The sequence below is a fragment of the Microtus oregoni genome, unplaced genomic scaffold (assembly GCF_018167655.1).
Source record: "Microtus oregoni isolate MIOR12 unplaced genomic scaffold, Mior012 000010F_ref0000083, whole genome shotgun sequence".
Taxonomy (NCBI): Eukaryota; Metazoa; Chordata; class Mammalia; order Rodentia; family Cricetidae; genus Microtus; species Microtus oregoni.
In genome coordinates, this window is record NW_024543069.1 from 43527013 (window position 1) to 43544611 (window position 17599).

The 17599-nt window shown below is 39.0% G+C and overlaps 1 protein-coding gene across 8 annotated transcripts in view; it reads right to left on the minus strand.

Moving 5' to 3' along the window:
- The window catches only part of Phc3 (polyhomeotic homolog 3), a 75350-nt gene that overhangs the window by 53763 nt on the left and 3988 nt on the right, over positions 1–17599 (minus strand). For 6 of the 8 annotated variants that reach the window (XM_041659322.1, XM_041659319.1, XM_041659320.1 and 3 more), the window contains exons 3-6: positions 13577–13732; positions 9886–9963; positions 3937–4095; positions 1676–1774 (exon numbers count right to left, since the gene is read on the minus strand). In XM_041659322.1, coding sequence (XP_041515256.1) covers positions 1676–1774; positions 3937–4095; positions 9886–9963; positions 13577–13732 — 492 coding nt within the window. The remainder of the gene's footprint in view (positions 1–1675; positions 1775–3936; positions 4096–9885; positions 9964–13576; positions 13733–17599) is intronic. The other 2 variants (XM_041659323.1, XM_041659321.1) reach the window with 1 other exon arrangement.

Consider the following 17599-nt stretch of genomic DNA (forward strand, 5'->3'; position numbering starts at 1 on the left):
ATTTTAACTTAAAGTTTATTCAATCTAAATGATCATTATGACATTTACTGAGATATGACTTGCAATAAGATGCAACTATTCTATAAGTTTTGACAGTAGGTCAAAAGTTATGGAATCAGAGCCAGCAGTGATGGCACATGCCTTTAATCCCAGCACTTGGGAGGCAGAGGCAGGCAGATTTCTGTGAGTTCAAGGCCAGCCTGGTCTACAAAGTGAGTTCCAAAACAGGCTCCAAAGCTGCAGCAAACCCTGTCTCGAAAAAAGTCAAAAACAAAACAAACAAACAAAAAAAGAAAAAGGTATGGAACCAACACACTGAACATCCAACCATCACACTGAACATCCCTCCTAGTCAATTTTTCCTACCTCTATTAACCTAATTTTTTCACTATGGAGGGTTTTTCTGATTCTGGAATTTTAAAACTACAGAATCACAGAGGACATACTTATTGTGTCTAGTTTCATTTGCTAGCCGTGCTTATGAGATATACTAGTGGTTTGCTCTTTTCCCCTCTGAGCACTATTCCACTGATGACTATAACACCATCTGTTTGTACATTCAGCATTAGAATACTTAGCCATTAAAAACTATTGTACAGTGTCAGTCTTCATCTCAGCCACCCAGATGGATGTATGACGATGATCACTATGATATATGATGTTGGACATTTTTATCTTGTGCTCATTGGCCTTTTATATACTGTCTTTTTGTCTTTTTGTTTGTTTGTTTGTACTTCTGACTGTCCTGAAACTCACTACATAGACCAGGCTGGCTGCAAACTCACAGAGATCTATTACCTCTGCCTCCTAAGTGCCAGGATTAAAGGCATGCATCACCATACCTGGCCTATATAGTTAGAGTTTTGTGTAAACTATCTCTTCAAATATTGTTTCCATTTTTAACTGATATCATGATCTATTACTAAACTATAAGCATTTTTTATATTCTAGGTACAATCATTGGTCAGATACATATATTGAGAATAGTTTCCCTCAGCTTGTATCCTAGATACTCATTTTGTAATGTCTCTTTAAAGAATAATTTTTAGTTTAAGTCCAATTTATCACTTATTTTTGTTTCTAGTTAATCTTTTTTGTGCCCTAAGAAGTCTTGCCCACCCTAGACTTGCAAAGATGCTATCCTTCTTTCTCCTGGAAGATTAAATTTTTTATTTTTACCTTTAGGTCTACATACTACTTTTAGTTTACTTTTTGAATAAGAGAGAAGTTTCATTTTTTTCCATAGTACCAAATAAAGTAATACTCTACTTATGTTTTTAACTTCAAATTTGCCTGATTTAACTCATTTTTAAACTTAAAATTATCATCTACTTTGACATATCTGTTATGTAACTACTTGCAAAGGAAATCTACAAAAAAGAATATACCTCATGTAAGAAAGAAATCTGGTAGACAGCAAAACTAAAAATACTGTGTCAATAATAAAACTCGTGTTAATCTTGATGAATCAACACCTAATAATCTAAATCTGTTTGATTATATGTCATTTCTACAAAACAAGCATGCTCTTGGAGCTCTCAGTGCTTTATGAACTTCACCTGAAAGCCATGGCAATGCACTCTGAAGCAGAGGAGCTGAAACACGAACGCAGTGACCGCCTTTCCACTGAGAGAGACCCAGACCTCCAGTACCACACTGTGATACACAATCTCACCTGAGCAGCTGCAGACTGACAGGAGGGTGACGATGACGACGAGACAACAGGAATGTCAGACTGCACAGCAGCCACAGTGGTAGCGGGTGTGAAAATCAGCTGTACAGACAGAAAACCAAAAATAACACCCTAAGACTAAAGAACATGTCCCACACACAGTGTGTAGCAAGCAGGCAAGAGACTGAACTTTGTGACAGAGAGACAGTGCAGTCAGGACTACCTCCTAAGCAAAAGGCTTCACACGACAACAAAGTTGTGATCACAGAGCTCAAAAAGTCACCAACAGCTTTGAAATCGCTCACAATTCTGAGAGTAGGGGAAAACTACTCAAAGAAAAGAATGTGTTTTGGTGAGATGAGATCCTCAAACCAAATTCTGTCCCAAATAAAAACTACTACCTCAGGATTCCTAAGATGGAAATGAAAATAAAACTGCACTAGGATACAGATTAATTTTGGTAAGAAACAGGCAAAGAAACACCAAAAAGTCTCTTCAGTCCACACATTAACAGTGCCACATACTACGATGTTTCTCAGCTACAAAGGACCGATCGTAGGACAAGTAAGGTTGCTCTTGATGTTAACCCTGTTTGTAAAGGGCGATTTGTTCTAAATATAAATGCTCGAATGTTAAAACAGAGGAGCAACCAAAGGCCTTCATCCCAAAACAACAAAAGAGAAAAACAATCCATACATCACCATCTTGTTTTCAAACTTTTAATATTAAACAAGTACCATTAATTTCTAAGACAATACAATCTACTCAATCTAACTGGATTTAGTAAATAATGATGGGCTTTAAAGTGTGGAGACACACTATTTTTAAAGTCATTTCAAGAAGTACTTGCTACCTTCCTGCTATTTAAACTAAAATAATCAATTAGGGACCTTTTCTAACCTTGAACATTTACAGTATGTATTAAATACAATACTGGGTTGCACTGTGATTTTCATGCACATACATGGCCGTCATATTCACTATCCCCTGCTCCTATTTACCACCCCCCCTCATTTCCTGAACCCCTTATTTTCCTCTAAACCCTTTTACATTTGAATTCTTCTCTCATTTACTTACTGAATCTACGTAAATTCACCAACAAATTTTCTTACTTTTGGTGCATGCAACCAGCCTAAAAGCACTCCACCCAAAAACGAAGATTTTCTTGTTTGAGTCATATGAATTGCCCATTTTAAAGGTCAAAATCATCAAAACAAAACAAAAATATTTCAAATGGTTCAAATCATATTATTAAAGACAATTTCATGAGAAAAAGTAATCCAGAAGAGGTGACATTTACAATTTGTGAATAAACGTGTCACATCATCACTTCCTGCCAAAAATAAGACTGAAAACTTGCTTTCCAATTTTCAATGAATAGGGATCAGATATATAATCAGTTCATTGGTCAAAATCTGCATACTAAGGAGGCCGAAGATGGTGAGTATTGATAAGATGCTTGTCTAATCATCATGATGCCCTGGTTTCAATCCCTGATACTGCAAAATTAACTAACTAACTAATTAGGTTCATATATATATATATATATATATATGTATATATATCTTATATAAATAAAAAGATATATATTAAAACATTTGTTTAACTGTATAAAATTACATCAGCCAATGTCTACATGTCTTTAAAAATGTCAACAATAAAATCAGGAAATCAGTAGGTATCTAATTATAAAATTATCAATTAACATTCCTATATTAATAAAAATAAAAGCTGAAGTAAACATAAGAATGCAACCTTACAGAATTTGAGACTGTAATAACCAAAGCTATGAATTATCTGAAAAACTATCAGAACTCCAATCCAGATTTCAGAAGGTCCTTGGACATAAATTCTTACTTATCATTGAAAACTAAGTTTTTAGTATTTCTAACTATTTCCTCAAATCATCAATGTCAGCAGAATAATTGATTTATATAACACTGTAAATAATAAAACTGTAAGATGGCATCAGTAATAAAAAGCTCTTCAATTGTAGAGATCTCAAAATATAAAAAAAGGTTTTAAAATCAGTACCAGTATTAAAAAATATTATTACCAAGAAGACCTATTAATTCACAGTGAAACTTTTATGCATATTTATAAGTGTTCAAAGGCTGAGCATACACACATGCATGCACACACACACACACTCACTCACTTGATAAATACTGCTTAAGTATTAAAAATGCCTTATTGCATCAAATCCAAAAGCATTGGAACTCTCCAGTCCTCAGATACTGAAGAGCTGGTATCTTAAATCTTACCATCTGAGCTCGGAGATACATTTGAGCTTGGCTGGCAGTCAAGGTAGGAGAGGTACTCCCTAGTAACATAGTCTGTTGGGTAATACTGCCACTGGTGGAACTGGAAGCCTGGGAGCGACTCATCAACTGAGCAGGTGTAGGAGAAGTGGAGAGGTTGATCTAAGGAAGAAAACGTAACAGGTAATGCCTCCATATTCTCAACTTCAGGAAGCTGAAAGCAAGACAATCAATGGTAGAAACCTCAAGCATAGGCTTTGATCTTCGACAGAGCCCTTCATTTTGGGCATCAATTTGCATACAAACACAGACTGCATGCAAACACACAGCACAGACTACTTGCTAACTGGAACAACTTTCAAACACATCCACATTTCAGGAAGATTTCTAGAAACTTAAAAATGGCTTTACTACTATCTCCCCCAAAACTAGGGATAATGTCCAATTACTTTATATTACAAAGAGTGACTTTAAAGTTCTAATTGTAATACATTGTTTTGTCACACTGTCATATTTTGAGGAGCTTCTGAAGTGAACAAAAATTAAAACACAAATAATTCATTTATATATGAAAAACATGTGGGTAACGTATAATTACTGTAATGTTTTAACTTAAAGGTTCTGAAAACAAGAAAATATAATTGCTATCTGTTAAACAGATGGAAAAATCCTGAATATTGGCTATGAAATTAATGTATCAACATTTTCAAGTTTAAAGTCATGTTTAAGAATTAATTAGAGCCGGGCGGTGGTGGCTCACGCCTTTAATCCCAGCACTCGGGAGGCAGAGGCAGGCGAATCTCTGTGAGTTCGAGGCCAGCCTAGTCTAGAAGAGCTAGTTCCAGGACAGGAACCAAAAGCTATGGAGAAACACTGTCTCGAAAAATCCAAAAAAAAAAAAAGAATTAATTAGAAGCCAGGCAGTGGTTGCACATGTCTTTAATACCAGCACTCAGGAAGCAGAGGCAAGCAGATCTTTGTGAGTTCGAGGCCAGCCTAGTCTACAAAGCAAGTTCCAGGACAGCCAGAGCTATTACAGAGAGACCTTGTCTCAAAAAGCAGAAAGAAAGAAAGAAAGAAAGAAAGAAAGAAAGAAAGAAAGAAAGAAGAGAGAGGAGGAGGAGGAGGAGGAGGAGGAGGAGGAGGAGGAGGGAGGGAGGGAGGGAGGGAGGGATACTTAGCAAGTTAGCAAGCAGAGGTAGTGATTTATGCCTCATGTAATCCAGCACTCAAGAGGCTAAGGCAGGAGGCTTGTGGATTAACAGCCGGCCTGGGCTACTGATGATTAAGTGACAGGTCAACCTGGGGAACATGAGATCTGGGCTAAATAAATAAATAAATAAAATTAGTATGTCGCTGAATGGGTGACACAAGCTTGTAATGCAGAGCTAGAAAGGCTGAGGCAGGAGACCTACTAGTTCATGGTGAGTCTGAACTAAGCTGCACTTCAAGTTCCTGGCCAGCATGAGCTACATAACAAGATCCTAGCTCAAAAATAGAAAGTGCATATACTAACAGATCCCTGGAAAATACATTAGAAACTGTCAACTTGCTTGGATCTGTGAAGGGGAAATGGAAAGAGGTAGGTGGAGAAACAGGGAAAAGAGAGATACATACATCCTTTCTCGTCTTTCCAAGTCATTTCTGTTCATGTACCACCCATTCTTAAACAATTTCAGAGAATAACATAATTCAACCTCACCTTAAATCATTTTTGTGGAACAAAGTAGAGAACAAAATTATGAAATAGCTTACTAGACTTCTGATTCAGGAAGTGCAGTTGAAATGCACAGGGAGCAGGGAAGGTCAGTGTCCAGGGTCAGTCACAAATGCAGACCCAGACATGTAGGAGCAGGGAAGGTCAGTGTCCAGGGTCAGTCACAAATGCAGACTCAGACATGTAGCAACAAATGACACCAACGCACCTCTAGGTTTATTAAGCCTACAAAGATGGAATGTCCACGTTGGTCTATTATACGGTAAAGCTGGAAGTGAAATCTCTATTTTGAAACAAGATTCTGAGAAAGGCTGATCAATATGTGAAAAGTTACACTCATGTATGCTGAGAAGCAGCTAGGAAGTTGTTACACCTGTCCTGATATACTGGAAGAGTGGAGGGAGGCATCTTAGAGATTCAAAATTTCAGGGGTTTACCATGTGTGGGTATAAAGTCCAAATTCACACTCCCTGCATAGTCCCCTAATATAATCTCATACATTAGCATTTGATGGAATAAAACGGTGAAGCAGGGCTCTTCAGCAATATTCTATCAGGGAAACGTCAACCTGAAGTATCTGTACATGAAACTCCCCTCATGAGCCCCAGGTGTGACACACAGGAGACGGTCATGGCACAGTAAGAAAAGACACTGCTGAAGAGGAGAAACCCTTTACATCACCTGGGTTACCCCTTTCCAGCCCCAGACAGACTCTCCGACCCCTAAAAACCCTAATTCTAGACTAGTACCCACTGACTAAATCTTTCAACCTGCCCTTGCCCTAGATAGGATTCATAAACTCTGTGATATGAACTGAAATTTAGTTGCCTGCAAAGACTTGAATTGCATACAAACCTCAGGAGCAGAGGTGGGGGCTACAGGGGTTAGTGCTGCATCAGCCACAACAATCAGAAGGTTCCAGTCTGGGGCTAAGGTGTTCCTGGAGATCACAGGCTATAACCCAGGCTGCATTTTCAAGTTATCTGTCTTTGAAGTCCAGAGATTCTTGTTTTCCTTGGTTAGTTTTACTCTTGATGTTGGGTTCGTTTTTTTCTTTCATTCTTCTTCAATGTATTTTTCAGTTCCAGGACTTGTGTTGTTTTTTTTGTTTTAAATTTTAATCTGTTAACTATCTCTGATGAAATCTCTGAATTGGTTTCTGTATTTAAAGTTTTCAGCTTCCTCAAAGCAGCTATCTGAAATTCTTTGTTAGGTGCACATAATCTATCTTGCTAGGGCCAGTAGGGGATGACTTTTGTCCTTTCAGTGTGTCACAGCTCCTTGGCCTTTTCCCTGTCTACCCCAGGTCTGAGCCTTGCTACTTCTATATCTGTTTGTAATGAAGTAGATGTCTGTTTTCAGTCCTTGCAGTCTGGCATGCTAGGCAAGTACTCTATGATCAAGTTACACTTTTAGGCTTAATAACTAAAATTCTGAAAACAATCATCCTTATTTTCAAATTTCCTGAAAAGTGCTTTAATACAACACCCTTGTTAAAATAATTACAAAAGGTATGAATTAGAAATTTTCAGGCATATTAAGGATTCAAGTTTATCACCAATGTGCTCACTACAAGTAAGGCATCAGAAAACAGCCTGTCAAACAGAATGCCCACCATAATAGCCTTTGACTACTTACTTGTATCTTTGGTACCCAATACTGTGGCTGACAGCACATCAGCATTAAAAAGTACTGAACACAGGCTGGAGAGATTCAGTAAAGTGCCTGTCGCACAAGGATGTTGGTTCCAGTACCAACTGATAAGGTGGAACACACACACATCTATAATCTCATCTCTGGGAAGGCAGAGACAGGAGGATCCCTGGGACTTGCTGGATAGCCATTCTGAGGCAGGCAGGGAGCTCAGTTTTAATTAGAAACCTTGTCTCAAAAATTAAAATGGAATATGATCACAGCATCACAAAACCCTCCACAAACAATCTGTCCTGCCTGCTAGATGTGCTCAGAATTTGTGGGAGTGGCCAGCCAATGTCTGGTTTAACTTGAGGTCCATGCCACAAGAGGGAGCTCCTACCCCACACTGCCTAGATGGCCAGGAACAAGAGACTGGTTACTAGGGAAGAACTAAACACAAATGATTTAAAAAAAAAAAAAAACAGAAGCAATGAAATGATTCCTAATGATATTCTGCTATACTCCTTGTTCAGTCTTCATCAGAGTCTTTCTCCAGCAGCAGAAGGGAGCAGGTGCAGAGGCCTATACCCGAAAACCCCATGGACAAGGGGGAGAAAAGACTGTAGGAGTCAGAGGGGAAGGAGATCACCAAGAGCATGAGTAGACTGTCACCTAATAATTCATTGCTCATTATTACTTCTGTTACCACATCTGTCTCTGTTGTGAGATATGTGCACAATGGGTAAAGATACATTATTGCTATGACTGGTTTAATTAAAGAGCTGGATGGCCAATAGCTAGGCAGGAGGTACAGGAGTACTTCCCGGCAGAGAGAGGGAGGAGGAATTGAATCTAGGCGCATTAAAGACACTACAGAACAAGTTAGATACACAAAATGGGCGAGAGATAAAAGTCACATAACAAAACAAAGACTTAAAAAATGAGTTAACGTAAGCAATAAGAGCTAGTGGGACAAGCCTAAGATAAGGTCAAGCTTTCATAATTAATAAGTCTCTGTGTTGTTATTTGGGAGCTGACAATTCAGAGAAAAATCCAACTACATTGTCTCTTCTACTGTTGAACCAAGTTTTGCAAGCTACTTAGCCATTGTAATATGCTTCTGGTCAAATCACCTGTGGGAGGGCTAGCTCACCAAAACAATAAACAAAACAAACAAGACAGCTATTCTCCCTTCATACTTCTTGTACCCAACAAGCCATTCAGTTTTGGCATACTCCATGGTACAGTGCTATCTATCTTAGGACAAGTATCATTATGACATTTAAAAGTATATTCACGTGGCCAAGATCAAAAACACTGATGACAACTTATGCTGGAGAGGATGTGGGGAAAAGGGAACACTTCTGCATTGCTGGTGGAATTGCAAGCTGGTACAACCCCTTTGGATGTCAGTGTGGCGACTTCTCAGAAAATTAGGAAACAACCTTCCTCAAGACCCAGTAATACCACTTTTGGGTATATATCCAAAGGATGCTCAATCGTGCCACAAGGACATGTGCTCAACTATGTTCATAGCAGCTTTGTTTGTCGTAGCCAGAACCCGGAAACAACCTAAATGCCCCTCGATCAAAGAATGGATAAGGAAAATGTGGTGCATTTACACATGGAGTACTACACAGCAGAAAAAAATGATGACATCTTGAATTTTGCAGGAAAATGGATGGAGCTAGAAAACATTATTTTGAGTGAGGTAATTCAGACACAGAAAGACAATTATCACATGTACTCACTCATAGGTGGTTATTAAACATAAAGCAAAGAAAGCCAGCCTACAAACCACAATTCCAGAGAATTTAGACAACAATGAGGATATTAACAGAGACTTACAAAGATCTAATCTACATGGGAAGTAGAAAGTAGAAAAAGACAAGATCTAGTAAGTAAATTGGGAGCATGGGGACCTTGGGGAAGGGTTTAAGGGAGGAGGGGAGAAGCAGGGAAGGGAGCAGAGAAAAATATAAAGCTCAATAAATATCAATAAAAAAAAGAAAACATAAAAAAAGTTAAGCGTTAAAAAAAAAAAAGTATATTCACGGCCAGGAGGTAGTGGCACATGCCTTTAATCCCAGCACTCAGGAAGCAGAGACAGGTAAATCTCTGTGAGTTCGAGGCCAGCCTGATCTACAAGAGCTAGTTCAAAGACAGCTAAGACTGTTACACAGGGGAACCCTGTCTCGAAAAACAAAAAACAAATTTTTTATTCACTTGGAATCACAGTTTCTCTAAGTACCTCACACATAAAGTCATAGAAAAAAATGCTTGTTGTTGTTTGAGACAGGGTTTCTCTGTGTAGCCCTGGCTGTCCTGGAATTCACTCTGTAGGTCAGCCTGGCCTTGTGAATTCACATAGATCCACCTGCCTCTGCCTCCAGAGCTTTGGGTTTACAGGTATATGCCACAACTGCCTGGAAAAATAAGCCTTTTTTTAAAACCTCAGATTTTCAAAAGTTCTATCTCCAACCTATTACTCCCATTTCCAGGCACTCGTTAATTAAACAACAGCCTCATGACTAATAAGTTTACTTTTGCAAAACAATAATTAAAATTTTTAAATCTAGGAGAAATTTTAGGATACTTACAGATGTCTGGGACATACTTGACTGCTGTGTGACACTTCCTGTCGGGGATGTAGCTGGCCTTCCACTGGACAAGCTTGCCTAGAATAAGAAAACTATTGTAATATGTCTGTAAAAACATAAAGCTAAAAACTTCCTGGGGGGAGGAGGGAACAAACTCTTCCTTGAGTCACAATAATACAAAACTACAGTAAAAATTCTCAAGTGTATCTATGAAACAAATCATTTTATGTTCAACATGGCTTGACCCTGGTCATTTTTCTTAAAAGAAAAAAACAAAGGTGAAAACAAATGCCACACTGACTGGTCTTACTTCTACATTTCTGTATGGATTGGTTTTATGTTACTGCATACATGTGCTTCACAGAACACAACTTCTACCATGTGGGTCCAAGGAACCAAACTCAGTTCATCACATCTATCTGTTGCCAAGCATAGCAGCAGGTGCCTTTACCCTCTAAGCCATCTCAAAGACCCTAATCATGCTTTATTAGCTGCACTCTCATAATGTATACTATGTTGGTAAATTGTCATATGTTGTCTGAGCTCACTGAGCAGTTAGTACTAGAAGTAGGATTGCCCCCTACAAACATCAGCCCCAAGCATGTTTCATTATGTCAAGTGTCTACTGAGACTCCTTGCCTGGAAAAGAGCTGGACCTCACAAACTCTGTGATAGAAGGGAAGAAAGAAGCAAAATAGCCCAAGAGAAGAAAACATAAACCATTCCCATCAGATATTATTATTGTCTATTCCATGAAATAAAAGTGCTCAAACTGGGGCTGGAAAGATGGCTCAATAGTTAAGAGAGCTACTCTTGCAGATGGAGCAGGGTTGGATTCCTAGCTTCATGGACAGTGGCTCACAACTGCTTGTCACCTGCAGCTCCAGGGAATCCAATGCCCCCTTCTGGCCTCCACAGGCTCTAGCATACAGGTGAGCATACAAACACACACATATACATAAATAAATAATACAGGGGGCTGGAGAGATGGCTCAGGGTAAAGAGCATTGCTTGCTCTTCCAAAGGACCTGAATTCAATTCCCGGCAACCACATGGTGGCTCACAACCATCTGTAATGAGGTCTGGTGCCCTCTTCTGGCCTGCAGGCATACACACAGACAGAACACTGTATACATAATAAGTAAATAAATAAATATTTTAAAAATAAATAAATAATAAAATACTTAAATATGTAAATATTAAAATAAAAGGGAAAGAAAAGCTGGAAGTTTGGTCATAGGGGAAAGGGTGTAGGTGGAGCTCAAACACACAGAGAAAACTCTAGATGACTCTTTCTTTGCTGTTTTTTGTTGGAGTCTGTAAGTACCAATTTGATGACGCTATCTTTATACATTACTATGCATTCTTTTACTTGGAAGCCTCACCCAACAGGATACTCTGCTCCAACTGGCCATGTCCACTGGGAACTTCAGCTAGTTGGATGGGTTTTTGCTGGTTTTGCAAATCCCTGATCTGATATTACTTTTCTGCTCTGTTATTTGTGTTGGTACTTGGCAGTCTTACCTGACGGGATACTCTTCTTAACCCAGGGCGTTCCATTAGGAACTCCAACTGACAGCCTCAGTGGGGCTTGCTTTGCTGGCTATTTTGAGCACCTAATTTGATGTTTTTATTTCTACCTATTTATCTATACTTTACTTTCGCTTACTATCTACTTAACAAACTCATTCATTCAAAACATAAAATAAGCCAGGTGGTGGTAGGGCACACCTTTAATCCCAGCAGTCGGGAGGCAGAGGCAGGTGAAGCTCTGGGTTTGGGGCCAGCCTGGTCTACAGAGTAAATTCACCAGGACAGCCAATGCTACACAGAGAAACCCTGTCTCAAAAACCAAAACAAAACAAAAAAATAAGACTATAGTAGATCATTCTCCAGACTGTAAGAACACTCATCATCAATTTCATTCTATGTTATCTTTAAAAGTTGAGTTCCGGGGCTAGAGAGACAGCTTAGGGGTTAGGAGCTCTGGCCACTCTTCCAAAGGACGCAGGTTCAATTCCCAGCACCCACATGGCAGCTCACAACTGTCTGTAACTCCAGTTCTGGGGGTCCAACACTTTTGTACCAATGCACATAAAATAAAGTTAATAAATTTAAAAAAAAAAAAGAAGTTGGCCGGGCGGTGGTGGCGCACGCCTTTAATCCCAGCACTTGGGAGGCAGAGGCAGGCGGATCTCTGGGAGTTCGAGGCCAGTCTGGTCTACAAGAGCTAGTTCCGGGACAGGCACCAAAGCTACAGAGAAACCCTGTCTCGAAAAACCAAAAAAAAAAAAAAAGAAGTTGAGTTCCTACTCCATCATGAAAAAGAAACTAAGAGTTGCAGAGATGGCTCTGAGGGTAAGAACACTTGCTCTGTAAGCCCCAGGACACTGAGTTTGAATCCCTAGCATTCACATAAAAAGCCAGACATGGCTTTACACTCCTTCTGGTTCCTGAGACCTGTTTCAAGGCAAACAGATAGGAGATCTATAGAAAGAAAACTAAAGACACCTGGCACCCTGCTCTGGCTTCCACATGAGCACATTTAAATACATATAATCACACACTCATAGGGATCTCAAACAAACCAAAACCGCTAATAATTTATTTAAAAAGGAAATAAAAACAGGTAGTTGTGATGCACGCCTTCATTCCCAGCACTCGGGAGGAAGAAGCAGGCAGATCCCCTAGTTCCAGGCCAGCCAGGGCTACACAGAGAAACCCTGCCTCAAAAAAAAAGAAAAGGAAAGAAAAAGAAACTCAAGCTATAGCAAGTCAATGGGTTTCAATTTTCTTAAATCATATACATAAGTATTATTCAAAACAGTATTCTAAATTCTACTACTGAAGCCAGTTGATGGTGGTGCACGCCTTTAATCCCAGCACTCTGGAGGCAGAGGCAGGCAGATGGATTTCTGTGAGTTTGAGGTCAGACTGGTCTAGAGTGAGTTCCAGGACAGCCAGGGCTACACAGAGAAACCATGTCTCAAAAAGATAAAACAAAACAATAACAAAAAAAATCTACTGTAGAAGCCTAGCATAGTGGTACACATCTCTAATATCGGCATTTGGGAGGCAGAAGCAAGTGGATTTCCATGAGAATGAGGCCAGCCTGGGCTACATAAGTAAGAAGACACTGTCTTTGAAAAAAGAAAAAAAAATCAAAAGTACACTATTGAAAAGAAGCAAAATACCTACGATCAGAAAAACATCTTTTTTCAGGTTCTGCAAATTAAGATTATTTTTTGTTGAGATTTAAGATTAACAACTAAATCTCACAAAAAGTTTAAATTGCGAAAATGTTTTTAAGACACAAACATTTAATGATAAAATTAAGTTACTGATAGGACTGATTTCATTTTCCTCTTGTACTTTTATTCCACTTGATATTCTTTAATGAATATAAACTACAGACACACACAAAAAAAAACTAGCTTACTTTTGGATTTAAAAAAAAATGTAATTCATGTAACGTTAAGTATTCAATGTTGTCCCTAAAATTTCAGAGACAAAAGTACACCATATACAGAACATTTATCTAACTTGGATAAGAACAACAAGACAACATACAAAATCTATCCATTCTCCTCCCCTCTAGGGAAACAATCACAGACGTGAAGAACGCTGACAGGACACCTGCCTATGTACTTCCAGCTGTGACTCTCTGACACACTGCCCGCTGTGTTCTCACCTGGACAGCAGCGAGGCTCTGGAGCTGGGAGCTGCTGAGATGCTGCTGCTGAAGAGCAGCCGTGTGCAGCATCAAGTGCTGTTGCTGAGCCGCGTACATCTGCTGGAGGTACTGAGCAGCCGAGCTGGGGGGGCGATGCAATGCCTGTTGAATTACCTGTGATAAGGTAAGGACCCTATGTCAAACCAGCATCTCAATCTCTGTCTTTTCCCCCTTTGGTTTTGAGGTTTTATGCATGCTGAGCCTAGGCTCCACCATTGAAACGTCACATCAACCATCAGCTTAACCATAAACTTCAGGATAAAAAGTGCAGTTCAAGTTTTTACTATTTTAATACTCATTAAGCTTATTGAGACATTTACCTATTGTTACATATCACTAGGTTAAATTACCCAGATCATTCACTTAAAGTAGAATGGCAAAAATACATGAAATCTTAAAATCTCATTAGTAGTCAAAAAAATTACTAATTAAAGGGATATGTTAAGTTATACCTATAGGATGGACAAAGATCCAAAAGAATATTACTACTGACTACAAAAATAACCCTTCCTACACTAGTAGTAAGAATTTAAGTTTTAAAGGTTTTCTGAATACAACTTGGTAGGTTTCAGGGCATATGTAAAAAGGGTACTTTCACCATGCAGTCATTACCAACAGTACAGACAAATGCAATGACCACCAGCTACACGTCCAGCAAGTACATAAAAATGGCTGGAACAAAGAAGAAGGTTTAACTTTCAACTGAACTTGAATTTTAGTTTTAATATAAATTACTACAGGTATGCCTAGTGACTTCTCTATTATACAGTGCAGATACAGAGCTATATGATACAAAGTACCAATATATTTCAAGGTGAAGAAAATCACTGAGTAGGATACCATTTGGTCTTAAAATACTCAAGTAAATAACAAGTAAATATGATAAAATTAGTGTCTGGTTTGAACTTTTCTACACGTGTTTGAAAGTCCTTCAATTATATTAAATATTGTATAAAATTAAACAAGTATAAAAAGACTCAATAATTTTTTAATTTTTAAAAAATACCTGATGTTTTGTTTCCACATAGGACTAGTCTTAATCTTTGTTTTAAAACTGTATTTCTTTATTTGTGTACTGATGTACCATGGCATGTGTGTGTGAGGTCAGAGGAAACTTGCAGAAGCTGGTTCTCTCCTTCCACCATGTGGACTCTAGGAATCAAACTCAGGCTGCTGGGCTCAAATACAAATGCCTTTATCTGCTGAGCCATCTCACCAGCTCCTGGGACTCTGGCAGAAGAATATTTTAACAACTACTGGAGCTGGGGACCTGGCTCAGTGAAGGACCTAAGTATGGCTCCCAACACCATGTGGTCGTTCACAACTGCTTATAACTGCAGTTCCAGAGCACCTGACACCATCTTTGGGTGGAAAAGTGGCACACACGTGGTTCACATATATACACGCAGGCAAACACACACATTAAAAACATATATATAGGGCTGGAGCGATGGCTCAACTGTCAAGAACACTAGCTCTTCCAAAGGGCCCAGACTCAGCTCCCAGCACCCATGTGGTGGCTCTCAACCATCCACAGCTCCAGTTCTAGAGAACGGGACACCCTCTTCTGGCCTTCATGGGCACTTCATGCACTTGGTGGACATACACACATGCAGTCAAAACACATAAATAAATCCAATCTTTTTAATAACATTGAGTAATTTTGTTAAAAATAAACTTATAAAAATCATTAATTACAGTGATTATTAATAGATATAAAATCTGAGCCCTCACAGAGGCCAATCATTCTAAAAAGTCAATAGAAAAGCCTCCTCCCATCTGTTCAAAAGGTAAGTCATACTGCCTCATCACACGCACTGTGACTCTGGACCAGCAGAGCTCCAATCTCAGCACTACAGCAGGGTTTCACAGCACCCATGGAGCAAAGGTACTATAACCCACAGGAAGTCAGGAGAGCTAACATAAAGCTATGAAGTCCTTTACTCAGATTTCCATGAGTTACTGTTCACTTGTGTTCCTACCTCTCTCAAACTACACACCGTTCCTGTTACGAAGTCTTCTTAGATTCCTAGCTGAGTACTCATAGCCAAAGACCATGGACAAAACACTAAATGACCCAGACCTACAGTATTTCTCTTTGGTCATATAAATCCACATATGATCTTCTAATTCCATAACAAATTTCTACAAACTCACACTGAGTAACAAGTGAACAGGCAGCCTGATGCCGGTTCTCTCAGCACCGCCGGTGTGAGCAGTCTACGCACCACAGACACCCAGCACTGAAACTGCAAGTTACAGCACAGCACACCATTCTTACTGTTTCTCTACGGAACCAGGGTGAAGAGAATCCACACGACGAAAACAGAAGATAATTAATTGGGTCAATGAACATGGCTTTGAAGACATCGTAGATGAGGTAACTCAGTGGTCTGTAATAACTAGAGTCTGAGCTTCCTGAGAGACCTATCAGTGCCTGCTCAGTAACATTTCATTCATGAATTTATCCAGTTTAAGTGAAAAATGAAAAAACAGCATAGTCAAATATCATACCATCTGTATGTTCTTCAATATAATATCCTTCCACATATCACTCACACAGAGAAAACAGAAGGTATTAAAAGCATACTGTGCATTCAAGTTTGAATTTCTGCTGTGTTGACTAGGTCTAAAACTGTCCTCTATCTACCATGAAGGACAGTGCACAGGGAGGAGTGTAGGATAAACAGTGAAGAAAGCAACTATTAAAGAACATTTTGATTCCCAGTACAAAAAAAAAAAAAAAAAAAAAGCCACACAACTTTAAAGAACGCAACTGAGGATCCTATAAAATGAAGGCAAGTACATGGAAGCAGAAGCTGAAGTCAGAAAACCTACCAGCAATGTGAATTTGTAATTATTTAGTCTATTTGAAACTCTGGTATTCCCATTTGTAAAATGCCTACTGCACAGAGGTCTGCTGAGGATTAAACAAAATAATCCACATAAGGAAAGCATTCATTAAATGCTTGGCACAAAAAGTTGTTCAACAGACAGACACTACTATCATTTATTAGAAACTGTATGTCCCCCACACAGTTCTAGATGCTTCATTTAATTCTCACAGTAACTGATAAAAGCACAGTGTTATCCTCATCTTACTGTTTCCTGGGGCTCAGGGAGACAATCACGCCTTTTGCCCAAGGACACACAGATATTAAGAAAAATGAAAACAGAGTTCAAACAAAGAACCCATCAGACTGCAACACTCATGTCTTTTTTAAAACAATACTTTATTGTCTCTACTGGTATAAAGTTCAACTAAGTCAATTTTACTTTCTCAATTAAGTGACTGCATAAAAGTCTTTCAAAAATATTCTCTTCCCTCTCTACCAAGAGGCTGTAGAGCCGTCCTGCTTAGAGCTCTTACACCGCCTGGAGGTGAGACGTTCTCTCTAAATCACTGGTGGGCTCAAATATTACATAAGTCAGAAAAGCAGCTATCTTAAACACCTTACACATAATATTTTCACTCTCACGGCGGCACATAAAGACATTCAATTATAATTTTCCTGACACATAATCTTTTTTTATTTTTTTAAAAAACTACCTTTTCTCATTTTATATGCCAAATCCTTTTCCTACTCCTTCCCCTCTTCCTGCTCCTTCCACCTTCCCTCCCCTCCCACCCCCCATCCCACTCCTCAGAGAGGGCAAGGCTTCCCATGGGGAGTCAACAAAGTCTAGCACATTGCTTTGAGGCAGGACCAAGGTCCTTCCCACCACATCTAGGCTGTACAAAGTATCCATTCAAAGAGAATGGGTTTCCAAAAAGCTAGTACAAGCAGTAGGAATAAATCCTGGTCCACTGCCAGTGGTCCCACAGTCTGCCCTAGTCATATAACTGTCACCCACACTCGGAGGGTCTAGTTTGGTCCTATACTGGTTCCCTCACTGCCTCACACATAATAAGATTCATATGGATAAATGTAAGGCCTCTCAATAGTACAATTATTAAATACCTTTATTGGTTTTTAAAAA